This window comes from Pituophis catenifer, unplaced genomic scaffold (genome assembly GCF_029215685.1).
Source record: "Pituophis catenifer annectens isolate HBS135680 unplaced genomic scaffold, rPitCat1.0.hap2 SCAF_1, whole genome shotgun sequence".
Classification (NCBI taxonomy): Eukaryota; Metazoa; Chordata; class Lepidosauria; order Squamata; family Colubridae; genus Pituophis; species Pituophis catenifer.
The window spans coordinates 237756335-237778500 of record NW_027256881.1 but is presented as its reverse complement, the minus strand read 5'-3'; the positions used below and the strand labels follow the sequence as shown (position 1 = coordinate 237778500).

Below are 22166 nucleotides of genomic sequence, written 5' to 3'. Positions count from 1 at the left end.
CACCTTCTCTGAAAGTATGAATGGCTTTGATTTTGGAATTGCATGTTTATACAATTGTGAAATCTTCCAGGATGCAGATAATGAATGTGCTTATAACTCCCCGTGTTGGAGGTGGGAGAACAGTAAAAAAATGTGGTTTTGATCAATTTAAGTACCCTAACAATATAGAATATTTTTGTTATATACAAACGTCTTCTAATCCGTTTTGCGATCACCATGATTATGCAACTGCTACTACAGGTAGTTCTCAACTTACAACTGGTTGTTTAGTGACCAAAGTTACAACAGAACTAAAAAAAGTGACTTATGACCAGTCCTCACAGGTAGCAGCATCCCCGTGATCATGTGATCAAAACTCAAGATGCTTGGCAACCAGCATGTACATATGACAGTTTTGGCATGCCAGAGTCAGTAATTGCTATTTGTGACCTTCCCAGCCGGATTTTAAAGTCAGTGTGGGAAATCAGATTCACTGAAGCACCATGTGATTCACTTAACAACCAAAATAATTCACATAACAACAGTGGCAAAAATGGTCACAATTCACTTACACTGCCTCACTTAGCAATGGACATTCTTGTCCAAATTGCAGTCATAAGTCAAGAACTATCTGTATTGTGTCTATGACATGTTTTATTAATAATTTGTGTTTTAATTTTAGTAGCTGTTTTTTTATCTGCATCACATCTCCTACTTAATTCCATATTTGTCACAAAAAACAAACATCATCTAGAGTATAAACAAAATAAACAGCCTCCATCATCCACTATAGGGAATATATAGTACTTCTTCATAAATACACTGATGATTTCCAGCACAAATTCTTGTTTCTTTGGAAGCATTATAACTAGGTATCAAGTAAAATAGAAGAACTTTCAAAATTTGCCCCCATTTAATGTGGTGTTTAAAGGCTATAATTGAAGAAGAAACAAGCAAGCTGGAGCACATAGTAAAGTAATATAAAATTCATTGCAAAACAAGCAAGCTGGAGCACAAAGTAAAGTAATATGAAATTCATTGCTTCTCCTGAAATCTCTTTTGCCAACAATTCTCATATTTCCTTCTTGTTTTACTGAGATTTGGTAACCATGTTATCGTAAGTCGGTGGTGGAGGAGGAGGATTTGGTTCAGCTGTGACTTCTCCACCTCCGATGACTTGGTAAGGCACAAAAAGCACCGTTGGCTGTAACAGAAAAGAATAATCAATACAAAAAATACTCAGGGACGCATCTGTTACTCTAGGTGGGAGGAATAGATTCTCCAGTTGTGTGTTTTTAACTGTGATGCTGGCAGTCTCACCAACAGGCTAAAATCCTTGATAGCTCAAAGTCCTGATAGAGAATTCTTTAAAACTATAAATTAACATGCAAATGGTTTAGGGCTTTTAAGTGACTTTTCCTGATTGAATCTGCCAGCTTTATGCCCACATTCAGAGACTGTCTCCTCAGGATCTCCCACCTACCAAGAGGAGTGACAGGAAGCTCCTCCCAGCCCCCACCCCAGTCAGTGTTCCCTGTATGGAATAGATGCCCTTCTGAAATAAAGATGGAACCAACTGAGATGATCCTCTGGAAAGTGGTGAGTGGTAAGAGAAGTCAACTGGCTTCTCCTGAGGACCTTTGAGGACTGACTTTATTTTGTGCATTAGTTTTTATTGCAGTTTTATATTGCTTATATTTTATGTTGCTGTTTGGTTACTCATAAGATCCAACTTTGCAAATAAGCAAATAAGCAAATAAACAAACACATAAACAAATAATATTCTTGTGATTTATTCACAAAACCTATCAGATTATTAACTGAAGAAGATGCATTTCCCTCCATGGGAAGTTATTTTTTGATTTCTGAAATGGCTCCAACTGATAGTGCTGTGAATTGATACAGGTACTGATAAAGGACAATATTTGTAGCTCACGGTTAAAATGATGGTCTCTGAGCTTGTGTGTCTTTTGCAAATGTTTTACTACCCAAATAATAAACCAGCACTGATGATGTTACTTACTTTGAGTAATGAAACATCACCACGAAAACAACCAAGCTAGAGACCACCAAGGGCCCCAAGACAGTATCTCTGTATGATGGTTTAGCTGCTTACAGTATTTTTAGAGTTCTTCTCTTTTGTTAGATCCAATTATATTTACCCTCTTCAATCTTTGTTCTGTCCCATTTTCTGCCTCTCCAATTAATCTAAAGCATTTCTGAAAGGTTGAGAGTAGCTTTGTTATTGGTAGAAAAGGGAGCCAATTGTCGTTACTGTAGAACAGGGGTGTCAAACTCAATTTCATTGAGGGCCGCATCAGGGTTGTGTTTGACCTCGGAGGGCCAGGGGCATGGCCGGGGGCGTGGTGTGGCCAGGGTGGGCGTGGCCAGGGTGCATGACAGCACTCAGCCAGCCAAAACAGGGCACAGAGGTTAATTACAAAATGTGGGCTTTGCTTTGTGACATCCAGATCCAGTGAGCAAGGGGTGTGAACTGCACCGAAAATACACTTTTGTTTGGGTATGAAGAAATATCCCTACAGTCAGATGCACACTAAATATAGACTGACTTTTAGCTACACACCTTCCCAGCAAACAGCAAATTTTGAAGCTCCGGGTTAAGAGGATTCATTTTAGGATGAGTAACCACAGTTTGCATGTTGGAGGTTCCTAAAGGAATGCTGGGAAACTCTGTATTTTAAAAAACATTTGAGGGAGGGACACAGAATAGCCCTTCTCTGCCTGAGGCTGTAGAGATCTGGCACCAATCAAAACACTTTTTGTGAAGCAACTGATCAACCCTGATGAGGTAAGCCACTAGTATATAAAAATAAGAGCAAACTCCATTCCCTTCTAGTACTGATAATGTTACCTAGTTTGTTAATGAAATATCTGCAAGAAAACCATCAAGCTCAGAGAGCACCAATGACCCCACAGTTCAACCCTGAGTATAAATAATATCTTCTATCGATAAACACTTTTTGGTTAGAGGGACTCAGTGCCTGCCTTATACGAGATGGCTCCCAGTGGATTTCATGCTACATTTTGATATGATTTCTGTAAATAAGGAATGTAGAATTATAATGGCTTTGATCCTTCATACTTCCAAAAAATACAAAGCTAAGGGATAAACAAATAAAAAAGAAATTTGAAAAAAGAAAAAAGGCTCAGGAAAGAAAATGAGTGAAAGTGTAAGAAAGGAAAAGGAAAAGAAGGAAAACCAAAAAAGAATGACTTCCAACTTTCTTTGGTACAGATATAAGTAAAAAATATATCAAACTCTTACTCTAAGATTAACATTTGTCTACATTATTTCCATAATCCCATATCTAATCATCAAAGCCCCAGATCAACTTTTAATTTCAGTTTCTCACAAAAAGTCCAATAATGGTTCATATCACTTTAATCACTATTTGTTAAGGAAACCACAACAGATTTATTTAATTGTACCAAACTCTAAATAAACCAGGAATGGAAAATCCTAAACTCTCACGTAGACCCATGCTTCTCAACTTTGGCAACTTTAAAATGCATGGACTTCAATTCCCAGAATTCCCCAGGCAGCATGAAGTTCGCCCATCTTAAACTTGCCAAGACTGAGAAATGCTGATCTACAGATAGGGATTTTTCCATTCGTTTTACTGGTTCTTACTTAAAGTTAGTTATAACTCTTACTGGGTATCCTGAGTAACCAATCTCACTTATTGGTCAGGGTAATAGCAAAGAAACCAGCAAATGGTCCTGTTAGGTGGAGTGCAGATATAAAGAAGAAAAGTGGACAATCTTTTTTACATTCTTTAACAATGAGAACTGCTGAAGCTATTATCAAGGTATCAAATAGTTACCTGGGCATCACTACGACAAGTTGCCTGGCAGCCGAAATGAGCCAGTGGAACAGTAATGCAAAATTCCAGCAGGCTGAACAAGAGCAACACACTGGAGAGGCCATAACCGACACTCTGTATACTCTCTTCAGGATCCTGTAGACATGTGGAAAGATAGATATAATCTGCTGAGAAATTAATGTAATGATATGTATTTTATTTTATTTTATTTTATGTGCTACACCATTAAAAGGAAACACTGGGAGGAACAACTGTATTGGGAAAAACAAAGACACTGATAGGTAAACCTCGACTTAAAACCACAATTGGGACCAGAATTTCCACTGCTAAACAAAGTGATTGTTAAGTGAGTCGTGCGTAATTTTACCTTTTCTGCCACTGTTGATAAGCAAATCGCTGCAGTTAAGAGATTCATATGGTTGTTAAGTTAATTTCCCACCCCCACTGTCTTTGCTGATCAGAAGCTGGCTGGGAAAGTCGCAAAGGGGATGTTGCAACTGTCCTAAATAAATTGCTAGTAGCCAACCCCCCCCCCCCCATTTTAATCAGGTGACTGTGGGGACACTGCAGTGGCCATGCATGCAAGGAGTGGTCATAGCTTTGAGTGCCACTGAAACTTTGAATGGTCACTAAATGAATAGTTGTTCATTCAGTGATAGACTGCCTGTACAGCCTCTGTGATACGAGAAAACCGCATCAGGGAACATTATTAACATCTCTTATGTTTTGCTGAGTTGTTGAGTCTAGTCAGAGCTGAAGAAGCTTCTTGGATGAGAAATGAAAAGTCTCTACGGGAAAACAAGAAAGTCCAGTTGCCTCTTGAAAAAGCACCTTCGGGATGATGTAGGAGAGAGGAGATGGATAGGAAACCTCAAGAACCAAAGTGCTAAGGGAGAAGGAGAAAGAAATGGTTAAGACAGAGGCTGGTTAGTCCAAAGAGGAAAATTGACAGGCCTCCCCACTGTCTTAAGATATCCACTCTTGATCACCTGACATTTTCTCCAAGATAACAGGGGAAGGGGAAAAGATTTTACATACCTTGAGGCTGTTGTTGGATGGGCTCAGAATAAGAGGAGAGGAAAAGACTAGTTTTATACCAGTACAGCTAATGATGACTTACATCAGGTGTAAATCTTACTCATGGGCTGGGGATAATCTCATGGGAAAATTGGCATCAACAGTGTATAGTTAAGGGCAGCAATGTGATTTAGATTCAGCCAGTCTAAGATATATTGTTTCCCCTCCTCAATAAGGATGCAGCTTGATCTATTTTATTTACCCAACTTCTTTCCAATCATCTGTCAGACTGGAAAGGAGAAAAGCCCTGGATGTGATACTTTTATGATTTAACACTTATAAGAAAGCAAAGGACAGCACTTTACAAAAAATACTAAAAATTCAAGCCATTGATCCTAGGTATCAGTGTGGTTCTAAACTGTCCACATTTCAAAACTTATCTAAATTTCAGTTTTCTAAAACTGGGTGGAAAATGCAAAGAAGGGATGAGGAGGTGGGGGTGGCAGGAAAACCTGGTATCGATTTCAACATGTGCAGCTGTATTCTATGCTATATAGAATTCTCAAGCATTCCTTTGTGTTGTGTGAGCACTCAAGCCCTACTGTAAAACAACCAAGTGTTTACACTGTACAGTGATAAAGTCAAAAGGTATGTCTAAAACATATTTCCTTTTTTATTTTTTTATCATTTTTTTTCATTAAAAGCAAACTTTATTAAACATAAAAAGATAAAATACCATATCGAGTATATACAGAATACATTTATATTAATCCGAACAGCATTACTTACTCACAACAAAAAATAGAAAAACAAAAGAAAACAAAACAAAAAATAAAATTAAAAAAATGTAGAAAGTGACTTTGTCACTTTATCACATCATTTATCTTGTTGAGGGTACCTGTTTGTTAATTTTATTGTCTTACAAAATTTTACATTTACTCTCCTTTCTTTTGAATTATCCAATCGTATCATCTATTCCACGCCGTGTAGTATTTTGAGTCTACCTTATCTTTTAACTCAAATGTTAATTTATCCATTTCTGCACAATTGTAAGATTTTTGGATTATTAGTTGATCTGTTGGCAATTGATCCGTTTTCCAATATTGAGCTAGTGCCAATCTGGCTGCCATAATTATATGTAATATTAAATATTTTGTTTCTTTCCTATGGTTTTCTTTGATCGTGCCTAATAGAAAAATTTCTGGTTTAAACTCTATTTCCTCTGCTGTTATTTCTGTTAGCCAAGTATTTATTTTTTCCCAGTATTTCCTAATTTTTGTGCAAAGCCACCAGACATGAAAGAAAGTGTCCTGTGCCTGTTTGCATTTCCAGCAAGTTGGGTTTAAATTCAGATACATCTTCGCTAATCTCTAAGGGGCCAGATACCATCTATACCACATTTTATACTGATTCTCTTTATAAACTGCTGATTTTGTCATGGTATAATTAGTTTCCCACACTCTTTCCCAGTCCTCTAATTGTATGTTATGTCCAATATTTCTTGCCCATGCTATCATTTGTCCTTTTACTAATTCTTCTGCTAAGTCGAATTCCAATAAGTATTTATAAATTTTTGAAATTAATTTTTCTTCCTTGGCTTCTAAAAGTTTATCTAATCGGTTCGGTTTTAGTTCAATTCCTCCTTCCTCTTGATCCTTTTTGTATCTTGTTTTTATCTGTAAGTAGGGCCACCAGTCTATCTGTATTCCTTGTTCTCAAAGTTGTTCTTGTGTTTTTAGTATTCCCTGGGAGTCCAATATTTCATTATATCTTATCATTTTTTGTATTGCTAGTGTGTTGGGGTGTATTGTCACCTCCATTGTGGATAACCATCCAGGAACTTTCATGTAATGTTTGTTTTTGATTTCTCGCCATGTACAAATCAATGAGTCTTTTAGTATATGATTACTAAAATATTTATATGTTTTGTTCCCGGTGTTCCATAAGAAGGCGTGCCACCCCATCAACAAATCATGTCCTTCTAATTTTAATAGTCTTTGATTTTTCAAGCTCACCCATTATCTAATCCATGTCAGACTTATTGCTTTATAGCAGTGGTCCCCAACCCCCGGTCCGCGGACCGGTGCCGGGCCGTGGAGTACCTGGCACCGGGCCGCGCAGCGGCCGGGGGACATGAACGCTGCAGCGCAAAGGCTCCTGGGCCGTGCGCAATGGGCCGTGCGCAAAAGCTCCTGGGCCGTGCCCCCACCCCTGCGCGCGCTCAGCGGGCCGCGGCGATAAAAAGGTTGGGGACCACTGCTTTATAGTATGTTTCCCATGCTGGCAATCCAAATCCACCTCTGGTTCTATCGTCTTGCAAAATACTTAATCTGATTCTTGGTTTTTTCCCTTCCCACACAAGTTTGGTAGTTATTTTATTCAAATTATTGAAAAAAATTTTATCCAATTTTACCGGGATTGATTGAAATAAATAAAGGAATCTTGGCAGTACATTCGTCTTTATCGCTGCTATTCTCCCTAATAGTGATAATTTCAATTTCCCCCATTTTTCTAAATCTTCTTTTATTTGTTGGACTAAAGTTCCATAATTGTTCTTCTTTATGGTTGCACATCTAGCTGTCAAATTTATACCTAAATATGTCACCTTTTTTACTACCTGTATTCCTAATTCATTAACTAATTCTTCTATTTGTTTCCCTGTTATATTTTTCATTAACATTTTAGTCTTATCTTTATTAATTTTTAAACCTGCTACTTTTCCAAATTCCTCTATCTCTTTTATTAATATTGGTCCCGTTTTTAATGGTTCTTCTAAGAAGAATACAAGGTCATCCGCAAATGCTTGGACCTTGTATTCTTCTCATTTTACATTTAGTCCTTTTATTTTTTTATTTGATCTAATTCTTATAAGTAAATTTTCCAATGTTAAAATAAAAAGTAAAGGTGAAAGTGGACATCCCTGTCATACTCCTTTATTTATTTCAAAGAATTTAGTAGAGTCTCCATTTACTAGTATACTTGCTTTTTGTTTCGTATATATAGAGGCTATCATTTTTTCAAATCTCTCCCCAAATTTCATGTTTTTTATTTGCTGAATCATAAATTGTCAATTGACCTGATCGAAAGCTTTTTGTGCATCCAGAAACACCAGTGCTACCTGCCTCTCTGGATGCACCTCATAATATTCTAATACATTAATTACTGTTCTTATATTGTTTTTTATTTGTCTTGTTCGTAAAAACCCGTTTTGATCTGAGTGTATTCTATAATTCAATAATTTTTTCATCCTATTTGGCATTATATTCATAAAAATTTTGTAATCAGTGTTTAATAAAGAGATCGATCTATAATTTTTTATTTGTGTTATATCTGCTCCTTCCTTCGGTATCAGTGAAATGTATGCTTTCCTCCATGAGTCTGGTAGCTTTGCCTCTGTCAATGCCTCTGTTGCAATATTTTCAGGATCAGACTCAATAATAATAATAAGAGTTAAAGGTTTAAATATATTTCTCTTTAATTATAACAGGCATTCTATATTCACTGAATATTCACAGATAGAAGCCAAGAAAATGGTGAAGGTGGCTCCTTATATATACAAAGGGTGGAGCCAAGAGTGGGAGTGGTGAATTATGAATACATTAAGAATCAAAGAATAAGTTAACCCCTGACATCCCATTTATACACTATTTACACATTAGGGAATAAGGCATTTACATCTGACAAATCCCCCTCTAAATGCCGATTCGCTATACAACACCAATTACATTCAGATTCAGGACAATATAAGACATACAATTTAGAAGTTAAATATTTGTGCTGTTTAGAAGGTAAAGGCTTCGTCAATATGTCAGCTAATTGTTCAGAAGTATCACAATGTACTGCTTTGATAAATCCATCTTGAGACAATTGTCTCACATGCTTAAATTTTATATCTATATGCCTGGACCTTTGTCCAATGGCATCGGATCTAGATATTTCAATGGCTGCTTTATTGTCTTCATGCATAACAAAAGGCAAAGCAGGTTTTTTCCAAACATCTGAAATTAAATCATTAAACCATACAAGGTTATTTGCAGCTTTGGATAAACAAACATATTCTGCTTCTGTGGTTGAAGTGGCTACTAGCTCTTGTTTACCAGTGTACCAGTAAACTGGACAGTCATTTAAAAGAAAAATATAACCAGAAGTACTTTTTCTGCATGATATGTCTCCAGCCCAATCCGCATCTGCGTAACATGTAAGCTTTGGTTCTTTATTGTCATTAGGTTCTAATACTAAGCAAAAATCTAATGTACTTTTCAGATATCTTAAAATTCTTTTGACAGCTTCCCAGTGATACATTGTTGGTTTGCTGACGTGTCTTGATAATAAATTGAGTGGTAATGCGATATCTGGCCTAGTCCAATTAGATATATAAAGAAGTGAACCTATTATTGATCTATAAAATGTGTTATCCTTGAATTCAGGAGAAGATTCATCAGTATTTCTAAGGAAATCAGTTTGCATAGGAGTGTCACAGGGTTTGGCATTGTTTAAATTGCATTTGTTTAGAAGTTCAATAATCTTATCCCTCTGAGTAAGTTTGAATCCCCTTCTAGTTTTATTAATTTGTACACCAAGGTATTTGTTTACTTTACCTAGAGATTTCAATGAGAAATGTTCATTTAGCTTATTTACAAAGGTTTCTCTTCTCTCTTTGTGTTTTCCTATATATAAAATATCATCTACATAAATCAATACAAATTCAATGTAATCATCACCCTTTTTGACAAAGAAACAGTTATCAGCGGTGGTAGCGTTGAAATCCATGGTCTTAAGTACTTTTACCAAGCAATCGTACCATCTTTTACCAGATTGCTTTAATCCGTATAAACTCTTGTTCAATAGCCAAATTTCATTTTTATTAGTGTATTGACTGTGAGGTGCTCTTACATATATTTCCTTATCTAGTTTTGCGTGTAGATACGCAGTCTGTATGTCATATTGAAATACATCAAGATTGAGTGCAGATGCTACTACTAGAGCTGTTTTGACACTCTCTGTTCTTACTGTGGGGGAGTACGTGTCAGTATAGTCCTCCGGATATTTTTGTGCATAACCTTGTGCAACTAATCTAGCTTTGTATAGAGTATTGCCTCCTTCTAGGTTCTTAATTTTATAAATCCACCTGGTACCAATAATTGTTTTATCTTTAGGTGCAATTGCAGGTGTAAATACATTTAATCCTTGCAAACTTTCCATCTCCTTTTTCATAGCTAGTTCCCATTTTTCTTTTTCTTCACGAGGGAGTTTTAATACTTCCTCATATGTATTAGGTGTTATTTGTTCACCATCCATATGCATTATGTAATCTCTGTATTTATTTGGTATTTGATTTCTGTTGTTTCTAATGGCTCTTTCAGGTTTGCTATGGTTGTCATGCAAATATCTTGCTTCTTTTTTTGTTAGTGTGTCTGTCTTTATTTTGTGTTGACTATTTGTCCAAGTTTTGGTTTTGTTTTTATATTTGTTGATATTTTGATTTTCTATGGTCCCTTCCTCACGAGATTTTGTATCTTTGCATTTATTTGGAAATATTTCATTAAGATGTAATTTAGACCAGTTGGCCTGTTCATGGAACACAGCTGTTCTGGAAACTATAAATTTGTTATTATTATCAATGAATCTGTACCCTTTGGTGCCAGTTTCATATCCCATAAATCTTAGTCTTCTGGATACGTTTTCTCCCTTTCTTCTCAACTGTTTAGGTATGTGTACGTCTGCAGTGACTCCAAATATGTGCATGTGTGCTAATTTTGGTTTCCTATTATACATCACTTCATATGGTGTCTTATTCACAATACTGGACCAGGTTCTATTTTGAGTGTAATTTGAATAATGTAAGGCTTCTGACCAAAATTGTTTGCTTAAGCCAGCATCCTCTAATGTGCACCTAATCATGGTTTGTAATGTGGAATTTTTTCTCTCTGCAATCCCGTTCTGGAACGCAGAAAATGGACTAGACGTGTAATGTAGCATTCCTCTATCCTTTAACCATTGGGAGAATTCTTTAGACATGAATTCACATCCCCTATCTGTCATAATTTGTTTTATTCTAATATTATGTTGTGTTTCTATGCGTTTGTAAAATTCCTTAAATTTTTGAAAGGTTTCATCCTTGTGTTTTAATGTGTAAACAAAACCATAGCGACTGTAATCGTCTACTATTGTTAGGAAGTAACGTTTTCTATAAGTGATTGATGGAGTTAAAGGGCCAACTAGGTCCATGTGTACTAAGTCAAAAATTTTGTTAGTTGATCTGGTGGATTTTCTTGGCCTGGGACTAGTTTTTAGTTTTGTAGATTTACATACTGAGCATTCCAAATAGTTTTCACAATTTTTTATTTTGACACCTTCTGCGTGTTCAGTCATTTTTTGAACTACAGGAAAACTTGCATGTCCTAACTTCCTATGTAAGATGTGAGCACACTCATCATGAATTGGTTTACCTATTTTTGGTTTCTTTTCATTGTGTGTATCTGCGTGATCATGAGATATTTTACATTCATCATTGTCACTGTTACTAATATTTTCATCATTTGCCTCAATACAATCTTCCATATTTGAATCAATGTTATGTAACCACCTTTCTTTTGTTACCAGATAGGGTAGGCCTCCTTTAATCATCACAGTGCCTATATTTGTTTTATTCTTCTCTAAAGTTGCTTTTCCCTTTGAGAAAACTATATTAATGTCAGAATCTCTACTTAGTTTTATGGCACTTAGTATGTTATGAGGTATTTCTGGTATTAACAATACCCCCTCTATTTTTCCTAGACCAGGCAAGGTCACATTCCCCCTGCCTAATACTTGAACCTTTTCTTGATTAGCTACCTTTATTACAAATTTATCTTCTGTAAATGAAGACAATATATTTTTGTTATTAGTGGTGTGATTAGTTGCCCCAGAATCAATAAGCCAATTATTGTTCTCATTTTGTTGTGTTTTTGTGCTGTCTTGTTTATTTAGTCCATTCAGTGAACCAGATTTTCTTTCTTTTGAATTTTCTCTGCCCCCTCTATTTTCTCTGTAATGTGGTGGGCTTCTATATCTATGTCTATCTATGGAAGACTGTCTATAATTGTATTTATTCCTATATTCTGACCTGTGTCTTTCCTTTGAAATTTTGGGACAATCTCTTCTATTGTGTTCCCTAGACCCACAATTGTGGCATTTAAAAGTTTCATTATATTTTTCTTGGAAAGCTACTTTCCTAAAAGATTTGTGCTCTGTGTGATTGCTATAACGATTTTTTCTTGAATTGTCTTCTGCTATCAATTTGTTTGATAGACTTTCTATGGATAAATATCCTAGATTGATGGTGTCTAAATGTGACATAAAACTATCCCATGATGAATCAAGTGAATTGATAATAACACTTTTCATTGTTTGATCTGAAATCACTTCCCCCCTCAAATGCAGCTCAGCTCTTATTTTGTTTAGAGATATTAAATGCTCACTTATGGAAACCCCTGGTTTTACTCTAGAAGAAAAGAAATCTTTAGACATTCTTGTGGTGGTAGCTACACTATCGCTGTGAAACAAATTAAACATGCATTGAATTATTTCTGAAACAGTTAGATTTGGTTTGATGCTATGATACATTGCAGGAGACACACTAGATATTATTAGGAAAAATGCTCTATGGTGTAAACAATCTATTTTTAAGGTCCAAGGTCTTCTTGGGGGACTAGTGATAAAAAATAGTAAATTTTCTTTCATAAATACAACCTGGAGCTGTTGATACCATTCTTGCAAATTAATGCCATCAACCCTTAGTTTTGGGAAGTCACTGGGTAAGTTTCCCACATTATTTTGTCCATTACTTACAACCTGAGGTAGTCCGTGGTCTCGCAAGTGCAGGAAATTGCAAAACGGCATGGGGATGCTCGCAACGAGTCTGCGCGGTTCTCTGGCTAGTTCAAGTCTTTCCGGACCATCTGCGTAGTTTCGCACATGCGCGTTGTTCATTTCTTCTTTGGCGTCGTCGTGGAAGGTTCTCTCCATTGCGGCTCGCTCGCTCTGCTCTTCTTCAGACGAGTCGGTCTCTGGTTCGGTCTTAGGAGTTTTGATGGCGGCGATTGCTCTTCTTTTTCTTTTGAGTGCGTTGGCACTTGCTTCGGTCTGTGGTGTAGGACGGAATCGACATGGCTCTCTGGGTTCGGGCGTCGTCGCTCTCGAAGTCAGGATGGGAGCGTGCAGGTTTTGAGGTATCGGCTTGTTCGCTTGCTTCTTCGTTGGCGCTTTGGAAATTTTTAATTTTGGCCCAAATGCAGCAAAAAGCGTCTTCATTGCTGACTTTACTTGAGATTTCGTTGAGTCGTCTTCACTTTCTGATTCTGGCTCTTCCGAAGTGTTTGAATCTTCCTTTTCACTTTCGTTGTCTGATAACGTTTTTCGCGCCAGAAATTTTGAACTGAGCATTTTGATTGGCTCTGCTTCGCTCACTTTGGAGGCTTGTTGAAACCAAGATGGCTGCCATTCAAAATTTCGCGCGGGATTACATTTTTTCTTTTTCATAATGACTTTCTCTGTAGTCATATCACTCACAATTTTTTGGTCTTTGGGTTTCTCTTTAGCGATGTTTTTCTCTCTCGCTGCTCCGCTGTTCTTCAGCATTTCTTGGAGGTTCACGATGAGGCTTTCATCATTCTTTTGGCTTTTTAATAGTTTTAATATCTCTGACCTGAGTTCGTTATTTTCTATTTCGATTTCCTCCTGGTCATCATTTTCATTTATTAATTCTTCTTCTTCAGTGGTGTATTCTTCGGATTCTCTCGAAATCGCGTTTGTGGATTCGTTGATTATTTCTTGTTCAGTTTCTATTTCTTTGCTGTAGGCCCTGGTGTTGGGCCTATCTTTCTTAGACATGTTTAAGTATTTATTGAGTCAATTAACCATCCTCTGCTACCAGCTTGTTGCAATATTTTCAGGATCAGACTCAATAATAATAATAAGAGTTAAAGTTTTAAATATATTTCTCTTTAATTATAACAGGCATTTTATATTCACTGAATATTCACAGATAGAAGCAAAGAAAAATGGTGAAGGTGGCTCCTTATATATACAAAGGGTGGAGCCAAGAGTGGGAGTGGTGAATTATGAATACATTAAGAATCAAAGAATAAGTTAACCCCTGACATCCCATTTATACACTATTTACACATTAGGGAATAAGGCATTTACATCTGACAAGGCAGATCCCTTCATGGAGTGCTGTTTCTACAGAGGTCCGGCTCTACTATTTTTTTTGACTCTAACAAAAAGACCACTGAGAAGAAACTTGGTCACAAGGAATGCCTCACAGGGTGACTTGCCTATTGGGCCTTTTCCCCCTACCCAGGCTGACAGAAAGGTCATTGTAGAGAGAGTTTGACCTATCACTAGCACAACCTCAAGAGTGGTAGAGAAAGCAGTAAAGAATTCCCTTCCTAGAGCGGCCTGTCTGTCAGTCACATAGAAATGGAACCAACCCACAGAGCAACTACTCTGCCGGGAAACTAAAACTGATCTGACTGGGAAGTGGCTCCCCACCAGTTCTGCTTTTTGCTTTTCTACAGTATTGGTGGGGCTGCTCTTCTTCTGGGATCATGTCTGTCTAGCATCACAACCCCAGATGCTCCTGGAGGGAAGTCAGCAGCCATCCTATCAGAGAAACAATACAAATTATGCATATAACAAGAGCTGTGTTAACCTGATTTCCACATTGAAAGCCAATGGTAGCTGCCCTCAGCTATGGACTGGAAATGTAAGGGAGGCTCTATCATGCAGATGAGTCCTTAAAGAATGATTTCAAGAGGCAAAGTCAGGAGGCTGTGTGGATGTGCTCATTCTCTCCTTAAGCAATCTCCTTGTGCTCAGGGTGAGGTAGAATGTCTTCCAGCAGTCCTCATTTAACAAGAATTCACAGTTACATCAGTGGTGGAAAAGCAACCAAGTCTCACATTTACGGCCTTTAAAGGTCTATAAAGTAAGGAAAGTTGAAAAACATAAACACAGTTGTGGTTTCACTTAGAAGCTGCTTTGCGTAATGTAAAACATAAGACAGGGTCTTATTTTCGGGGAAACATGGTAGCAATGGACGTTCTGGTCCAAATTGCAGTTGTAAGTTGAGAACTATCTGTATTGCGTCAATGACATGTTTTATTAATAATTTGTGCATTAATTTTGGTAGCTGTTTTTCTTTTCTGTAGCATCAGACCTCCATACTTAATTCCATATTTGTCACCAAAAAAAACCCCATCATCTAGAGTATAAACAAAATAAACAGCCTCCATCATCCACTGTAAGGATTGTCTTTGGGACAACCATGACCTGGATGATTGTGAATCTCCATAGACATCAGTTGAGAAAACGTTAATCAGAACATGGAGAACATAATATTTTTCAATGCAAAAGGTCTCTTTCTAATCTTAGCATCTCCTCGGATCCCCCAGTTAAATGGCCTTTCCATTTGGGCAAGGTTTTATTCTACTTGCTCTCCTGTCCTGTTACTGGTAGATGGATCTAAAGGCATCAAAGCGCGTGGGCGAAGAGAACCGGTGGTAACACGGGTTGGAACCCACTACTGCTCATGCCTTAATGGAGGACTCCAGAAAAAAACTTCATTCTTGACCCTTTCACTGTAGCAACAAATAATAATTTGGGGCCAGGAACCTTCTGCTTGTTCAGAGATGAGAGGAAAACTGTCCAACTTTATAAAGTCCTGTTATTCCCAGGCTAAAACGAACCACTGAACTCAAACACATCCCTCGACCTCTCTTTCCCTTCCCTCTTTCTCCCAAAGTACGCAAGTCCCGCGCTTGGAGGGGCTCATTTTCAACCCCTCGGAGGCTTCCACAATCTTTGCAGGAATCGCCAAAAAGAAAAAGAAAAAAAAGAGGACATGAATTGCGATCACACAGCCTTCCCATCCGTCCGTCCGTCCCCGCATCTCTTTAAGTGGCCCTTGTCCAGCGGGGAGGATTTGTTTTCTCTCCTTTTCCTCCACCGGCGCTCCTTAGAGCTTTCGGTTTCCTCTTTTAGGCGTTTGAACAGGAAAAACCGCAACGGCGTGAAGAGGAGGCTGGAGGGGAGTGGATCCCAGCCTCCGATTGCGCTCCTTGCGAAACTCTCCCTGGAAAAACTTCCAAGGACCTCAGAAGCCGCTGAAAATCTGGACCAGATCGTTTTAGGAGATGCTAAAGAAGTCCCCTCCGTCTATTGGCAGTTATATTGGGTTAATCTATTATGTTTCCTTTTGCAGCTATTTTGCTTTTTGGTTGACTACTCCCTAGTAGAGAGAATTTTCTCTTTAGGAGATAATTTATAAGAGAATTTGCCTTCATTGGTGAGATAAATTTCTGCTCTATTGGCGAGTTCTTCTTCACTATGTATGTTACACGAGAGCGCCCTCTAGAGCCCTGATCCTCCTATTGCTGTTTTGCACTGGGCTTCTTCGAACGTCTATGGGGGTGTGGAGAACAGGTCGCTTCAATGCTATAATAGTGTTTTAGAAGAGGAGACGGCTTCTGCCCCCCTCCCCCTCTAGATGAGCTACGCTATTCCCAGAATTCATCTTTTTATAAAGCAGCTTCCCTTTATCTTTTCTAGGTCTCTTCTAGATGCCAAGATAATTTCCCTATATTATGATATTGGCTTTTCAGTCTTTAGTTCAATACCAGTTCATTTCAAGGGGAAATTAGACAGGTGTTTCAATCAATGGGATGATAATCAGCTGTGAGTGGGGCAGGTCCTGTTAGCTGACACACTATAATTCTGAATTTAAGAAAAGGCAAGAGGAAACCCAAAATGTTTTGGACGAAATACAAATATGAGTTAAAGAATTCACTAGGGAACATACATTTGTCAAAAAATTAAGATTGATAGTAACACTTATCCATGTTAACCATAAGAGAACTGGAAATGCAAAACAGACATTTTCAATTCATGAATAAACCAGGGAAATGGTTATAGTATAAGCTGCAAAGTGAAAGGAAAATTTGAAAATACAAAATGGAGATAATGTGGGTATATTAAAAATTATCAATATTTAATTTATATAAAGGACATGTTATTCTATTGGAGAAAACAACTGAATATCAGAAGTACTAATGCAGAGTAAAGAAAACAAAGAGAGAAAAAGATAAAGGCAAAGGTGCAGAAAAAAAAGACAAAAATAGAAAATAAAAGTTTCCTATGTCCTTAGCTTTGAATACAAATATAATTCCAAAATTATCTGTGATTACAAAAATGATCTTTTTTATTATTATTATTATTTTTCTAATCATCAAAAAGTCTAGTTACAAATACATTTTTTTTCTGTTTCATTCAAAAAAATCTCTAAGGGGTTTCCAGTCAGTCCAGTCTTTTCTCTAATCAAGGAAGTCAATTTAGGCTTGTCTGCAAGTTCCATTATTTTCACCAACCATTCCTTTATTCTTGGTTATGTTAAGCCTTCCCACTTTTGAGCATTTTGTAATCTCCCTGCAACAGTCATATATAAAAAACAAAGTTCCATGACTTTTTTCCTCGCTCTCTGTCCATTCATCCTGAAGCCTCCAGTTTTAATCGTACCTGAGTCTTGTGAATTTGTCTAGGTATTTGTATCCTAGATTTTTGGAGCTTTTGTTTTTCTGAATAGCCAGATCAGAACTGCAGATTCTACCAATAAAGTTAATGTTTCAATTAAGGCTGGTGTGGAGGCATCAGGAAGGAGGTTATAAAAGCTTTGTTATGGTTTTTGATCCTCCTTCTCCATAACTTGTCTTCTAAATTCATCTTCTATGGGACGAAGGATATTTGAAAATGGAATTGGGGCATTCTTTCAATTAGTGGGTAGCCAGTTTCATACAGACACATTTCATTAGCATTAGTCATTCAGGTTTATTGTACATGTACAGGAAATAACAGTATCACAAACCTATACTTTTGGTTTTAATTATATACAAACTTTTACAAATTTCTTTGGGGTCAGAGTGATTAAGTAACCTCTACTATTGTGCCAATGGCACATTTTATTAATAATTTCTGCTTTAATTTTACTGCTTTTCTTTTCTGTAGCCTCAGCCTCCTACTCAATTCAATATTTCCCCTAAAAATTAAATGCCATTCAGAATATAAACAAAGGACTAACAAGCTGCTTGCGTCAACCATTGTAGAGATTCTTCCTCAGAAAGATGCCAATGATCTACAGTGCAAATTCTTGCTTCTTGGTAAGCATTATAACTTATCAAGAAGCATCACTTTTAAAACTTGCCACCATTTAACTTGGTACTTAAAGGCTTTTAATTGAAAAACAAACAAGCTGGAGGGCAAAAATAAAACAACATAAAATTCATTGCTTCTCGTGAGACATCTGGTGCAACACTTCTCACAATTTCTTCCTGGTGTTGGTGTGATTTTTTTCCCCTCGCTATGGCTCAGTAACCACATTATTATAGGCTGGTGGAAAACGTTGATTGGGTTCACATGTGACTGTTGCATCTCTGTTGACTTGGTAAGGCACAAAAACCAAGGTTGGCTGTAACAGAAAACAATACTTATGCACAAAAATACGGATTGTGTCTTTGTGGGTATCTTACTCCAGGGAGGAGGAATAGTTCCCCCAGTTGTATATTTTTAACTTGAGCACTGTGCTTGCCTGGAATAAGCTGGGGGCCACAACTTGTTCTGCCCCAGCTATGGACCCCAAAGAACGCAGCACACACAAAGTCCGTACAAACCTTAGTTTATTAATTAAGGACTACTAATGAGCTTTCTTAGTAGTTGTTTGAACACAAGTAAAGTTTAAATCAGTCTTTTCTGAACAAGGGCTGTTAATTTAACTTCAATAACAGCCGACAAGAATCCAAAGAATAATAACTCAATTCTGAGGCACAGTATTTCAGATAACCGTAATCTTACTGTGGTTGGCAGAATGCCCAGAAGCAATTTGCAGGAAAACTAACAAGAGAGAAACAAGAGCCAAATCAAACGTTTCTGGAATCAAGACGCGAAGGAATATGAACGAAGTTGTTTCCTACAAATTGCATCAGTCGTTGTCCTTCCTTAAATAGGCTAGGGGAGTGGCCAATTAGCCCCAAGCCTTACTCTTGAGGAAACCTCCTCCTAAGGAGCCACTCTTGCCTTTTAACAGCTCTGCGCACTCGTGCATCGAGAAGAGGCTCCTCCTCTTCTTCCTCTTCACTTATGGCAGCTTCTGGAGGTTCTGAAGGCCCTGGCTCAATCTATGCCTCTGGCACCACATCTTCTCCAGCCTCCTCATTGTCTGACTCGAGCGCCAGCTGCACAGGCTGCTGGCGCAGCACCACACCAGCCTCCTCGCTATTGTAATCAGCTACTGACTGCACAGGCCACTGACGGGCCACAACACAACTATAGATTGAAACCTTTGAGAGCTCAAAACCCTGATAGAGAATTTCTTAAAACTATGAATTAATATCCAAAAGATATAGCTTCTGGCCATTTAAGCACCTTTGTCTGATCAAATCTGCCCACCTGGTCCAGACATAATAAGAACTGCTAAAACTATTATCCAAGGATCAAATATTTACCTGGTTATTAGCACAGCAATTTGTCTGGCACCCAAAGTGTGCGAATGAAACAGTGATACAAAATTCCAGCAGGCTGAACAAGAGCAGTACAGCAGAGAGGCCAGAATCAATGGCATTCTGTGGAGTATAGAGACATGTGCAAAGATACAGTTGTTATTTGCTGAGAAATTAGTCCATGTATGCGTTACAGTTGCACACTTAAAAGAATCTTCCAGCTGCTTTCTTGGACTCACTGGGAGGAAGAACTGTACTAGGAAAAATCGGGACAATATACAGTGGATCAGGGAATACTAGCATCTTTATGTTTTACGGTATCCCAAAGGAAAATTACAGATGTCGCTGAGAATCAAATGTGAATTAGCTGCTTATAAATATTTGCACAAGAGCACACCTTTTGAGCCTACACACACCACAAAAATCTGTTCATGTGGGATAAAGTGGAGAAGAACAGTAATTCTTAAATTGTTAGTTCTATAGATGCAGAAATTCACAGCTGCCCAAAGTCATTTGCCCAGATATGCATAGAATCAAGGAGCTTCCTCGATGACAGATGTTTAAGACAATCAGAAAACCATGATCCTCATTCAGAGGTGATCAGATGGGACTCCCTCATTTGAAATTTAGGGATATAAAATTCTTTCTACTCATAGAAATATATGAATTTTGGCAAGTTTTTATAAAAACAAGCAAACCAGACTTAAATCGCCCATTTGGTCTTCCCAATGTCAGTAGCTCTATCTAACATGCCAAAAACCAGGATAATTTTGCCTGCCGTGTAATTATTAAATACGAGGGACCCAATTCAATTGAACTCAAATAAACTTAGACTTTTAATATCATCTCAATAAGGTTGTGCTTCATTTATTGCTACAATCTTAACTTCTATGAGTTAGCTCAGGATTTTGCAACTTTGGCCTGTTTAAGTCATTGGAGTTCAACTCCCAGATTTCCCTAGATAGCACGGATAGGAAAAATTCTGGGTGATGTTAAACAGCTATAGTACCTCAGAACAGCACGGGACAACTTGCTGTGGCCAACTCGGGGGAGACAACTTGCTGTGGCCAAATTGCAGTGACCAAATTCACCATGGCCAACTTGCTGTGGCCATAGCTAACTCACCATGGGACAATTTGCTGCAAGATTTGTGTAAATCCTTTTATTTTCATTGACCATGTTTTCATCAAAATTATTTGATTTCTTGTTATCAAAGAAAATCATAACTATCAGCTTTTGTAATGCTTTGATGATGAATAATAAAAGGAAGTAGTCCCATAGTGAATTATCCTGTGTGAATTGTTACACAGTTCCTGAACACTCCTGTCAAAAGCCTTGCATTATGGGGAAATGTTAAAAGGGCAGTTAGACTAATGAGCATATGTGCTAGTTTGGTGTTTGCAAGTTATTATTAGACGTATATTTTGCCTTGTTTTTTATACAGCATGCGTTGGTATGCATCAGGCCCTTACTTCTGTTTTCCCATAGCAGCAACCTTGGTAGGTGGGTTGGGCTGAGAGGAGAAGTACATGCCTCTGGGAGAACTAGAACTCACAGCCTCCTGGCTTCTAGTTCAGCACCTTAAACACTACAATAAAGATGTCAGCCGCGCTTTATCTCTAGGCTACACTTTTATTGGGAGTGTAGCACTCCCATAGCTCTTTATCCAGAGTTGTTGAAGCTTTACAACCAGTGCAAGATTTAGACCTGGGATATGTATCGTAATTCATTTTTCAGTAAGAATAGAGATGTACAATGAGGCTTAAGAAAAAAGGAAAGGATCTTTAGTATTGAGTTTAGTTTAAGATGGAGCCATTGCCTAGTTCTGGAGTGCAGCTCATTAATGAGTTTTTGAAAAGTGGGTAGGTCAAGGCTTCATCAACATTTAAATCTCTCTATCTATTTTGATTCATTGCCCAACACCTAATCCTTTTTCCAAAGCCCAATGTAGTTTCCCTACCATTGGCTAAAAGCTAAAAACAATAAATGGGACCAGGTCAATAAGTAAGCTTTATGAGGGAGCAGGGATTTGAACCTTGGAGTGAGCAGGACTATGAACCATCCCTATGATCAATAAGAGAGGGCTGGCTTTCTCATGCCCAGCAACTCTGCGGTGCATTTCAGCACTGGTATGCAGCTTTTCCCTTCTCATTAAATAATCAGAATTCATAGCCATCTTTTGTATCTCAATCTTGAGGAAATAAGGGATTTTTGTAGCCTGTGAATATAAAGAATTACGCTTAATAGAAGGACTATGTCTAATATCCACACATTTTCACTTATCAGATCACTTTGCAGCCAATTCTATTCTAGAGAATCTCATCCTTGGGAAATCTCAACCTCTCTGTAAAATCCATGCATCCAGAGTTTGTTGCCTTTCTGGCGTTTTCATCTTTGTTTTGAAATGGATTCAAAAGAACAAGAGGCAACGGCTTTATCATAGTTTCTCCTTCCTCTCTCCCTCCTTCCCTCTGCGCCCAGGAAGGGACGAGAGGAGGGGGAGAAGATGGCAGCCCTGCCGGTGGACATAGCTTTCCCATGCAGGAGTGGGTCAGGGGCCATCCTGGTGAAAGGGAAGTGCTCACAGGCTGCAGAGGCAGCAGGCCATAGAGGCAGTGGAAGCACTGGTGAGGTGCCCAGGCTGGCTGGCACGCAGCTGACCTTTGTTGAGCACTGTCTTGCCCCAGCAGCAGCACTGTTCCCACCACCAGCACCTGGCTGGGATGGGATGGGCCAGGGTCAGGGCCGAGGTGGTGGCAGCTGCCTCCTTGGTGTCTCCAGGGAGGCCCTGCAGGCC

At 38.1% G+C, this 22166-nt stretch overlaps 1 protein-coding gene across 1 annotated transcript in view; it reads right to left on the bottom strand.

The window, feature by feature from the left end:
• Nucleotides 1-896: 896 nt before the first annotated feature.
• Nucleotides 897-22166, bottom strand: part of LOC139327457 (membrane-spanning 4-domains subfamily A member 15-like) — a 31252-nt gene continuing 9982 nt past the window's right edge. Inside the window, exons 5-7 of the mRNA XM_070957292.1 lie at nt 19786-19794; nt 3825-3988; nt 897-1183 (exon numbers count right to left, since the gene is read on the bottom strand). Of these exons, the coding sequence (XP_070813393.1) occupies nt 1070-1183; nt 3825-3988; nt 19786-19794 (287 nt within the window). The 3' untranslated portion in view covers nt 897-1069. The remainder of the gene's footprint in view (nt 1184-3824; nt 3989-19785; nt 19795-22166) is intronic.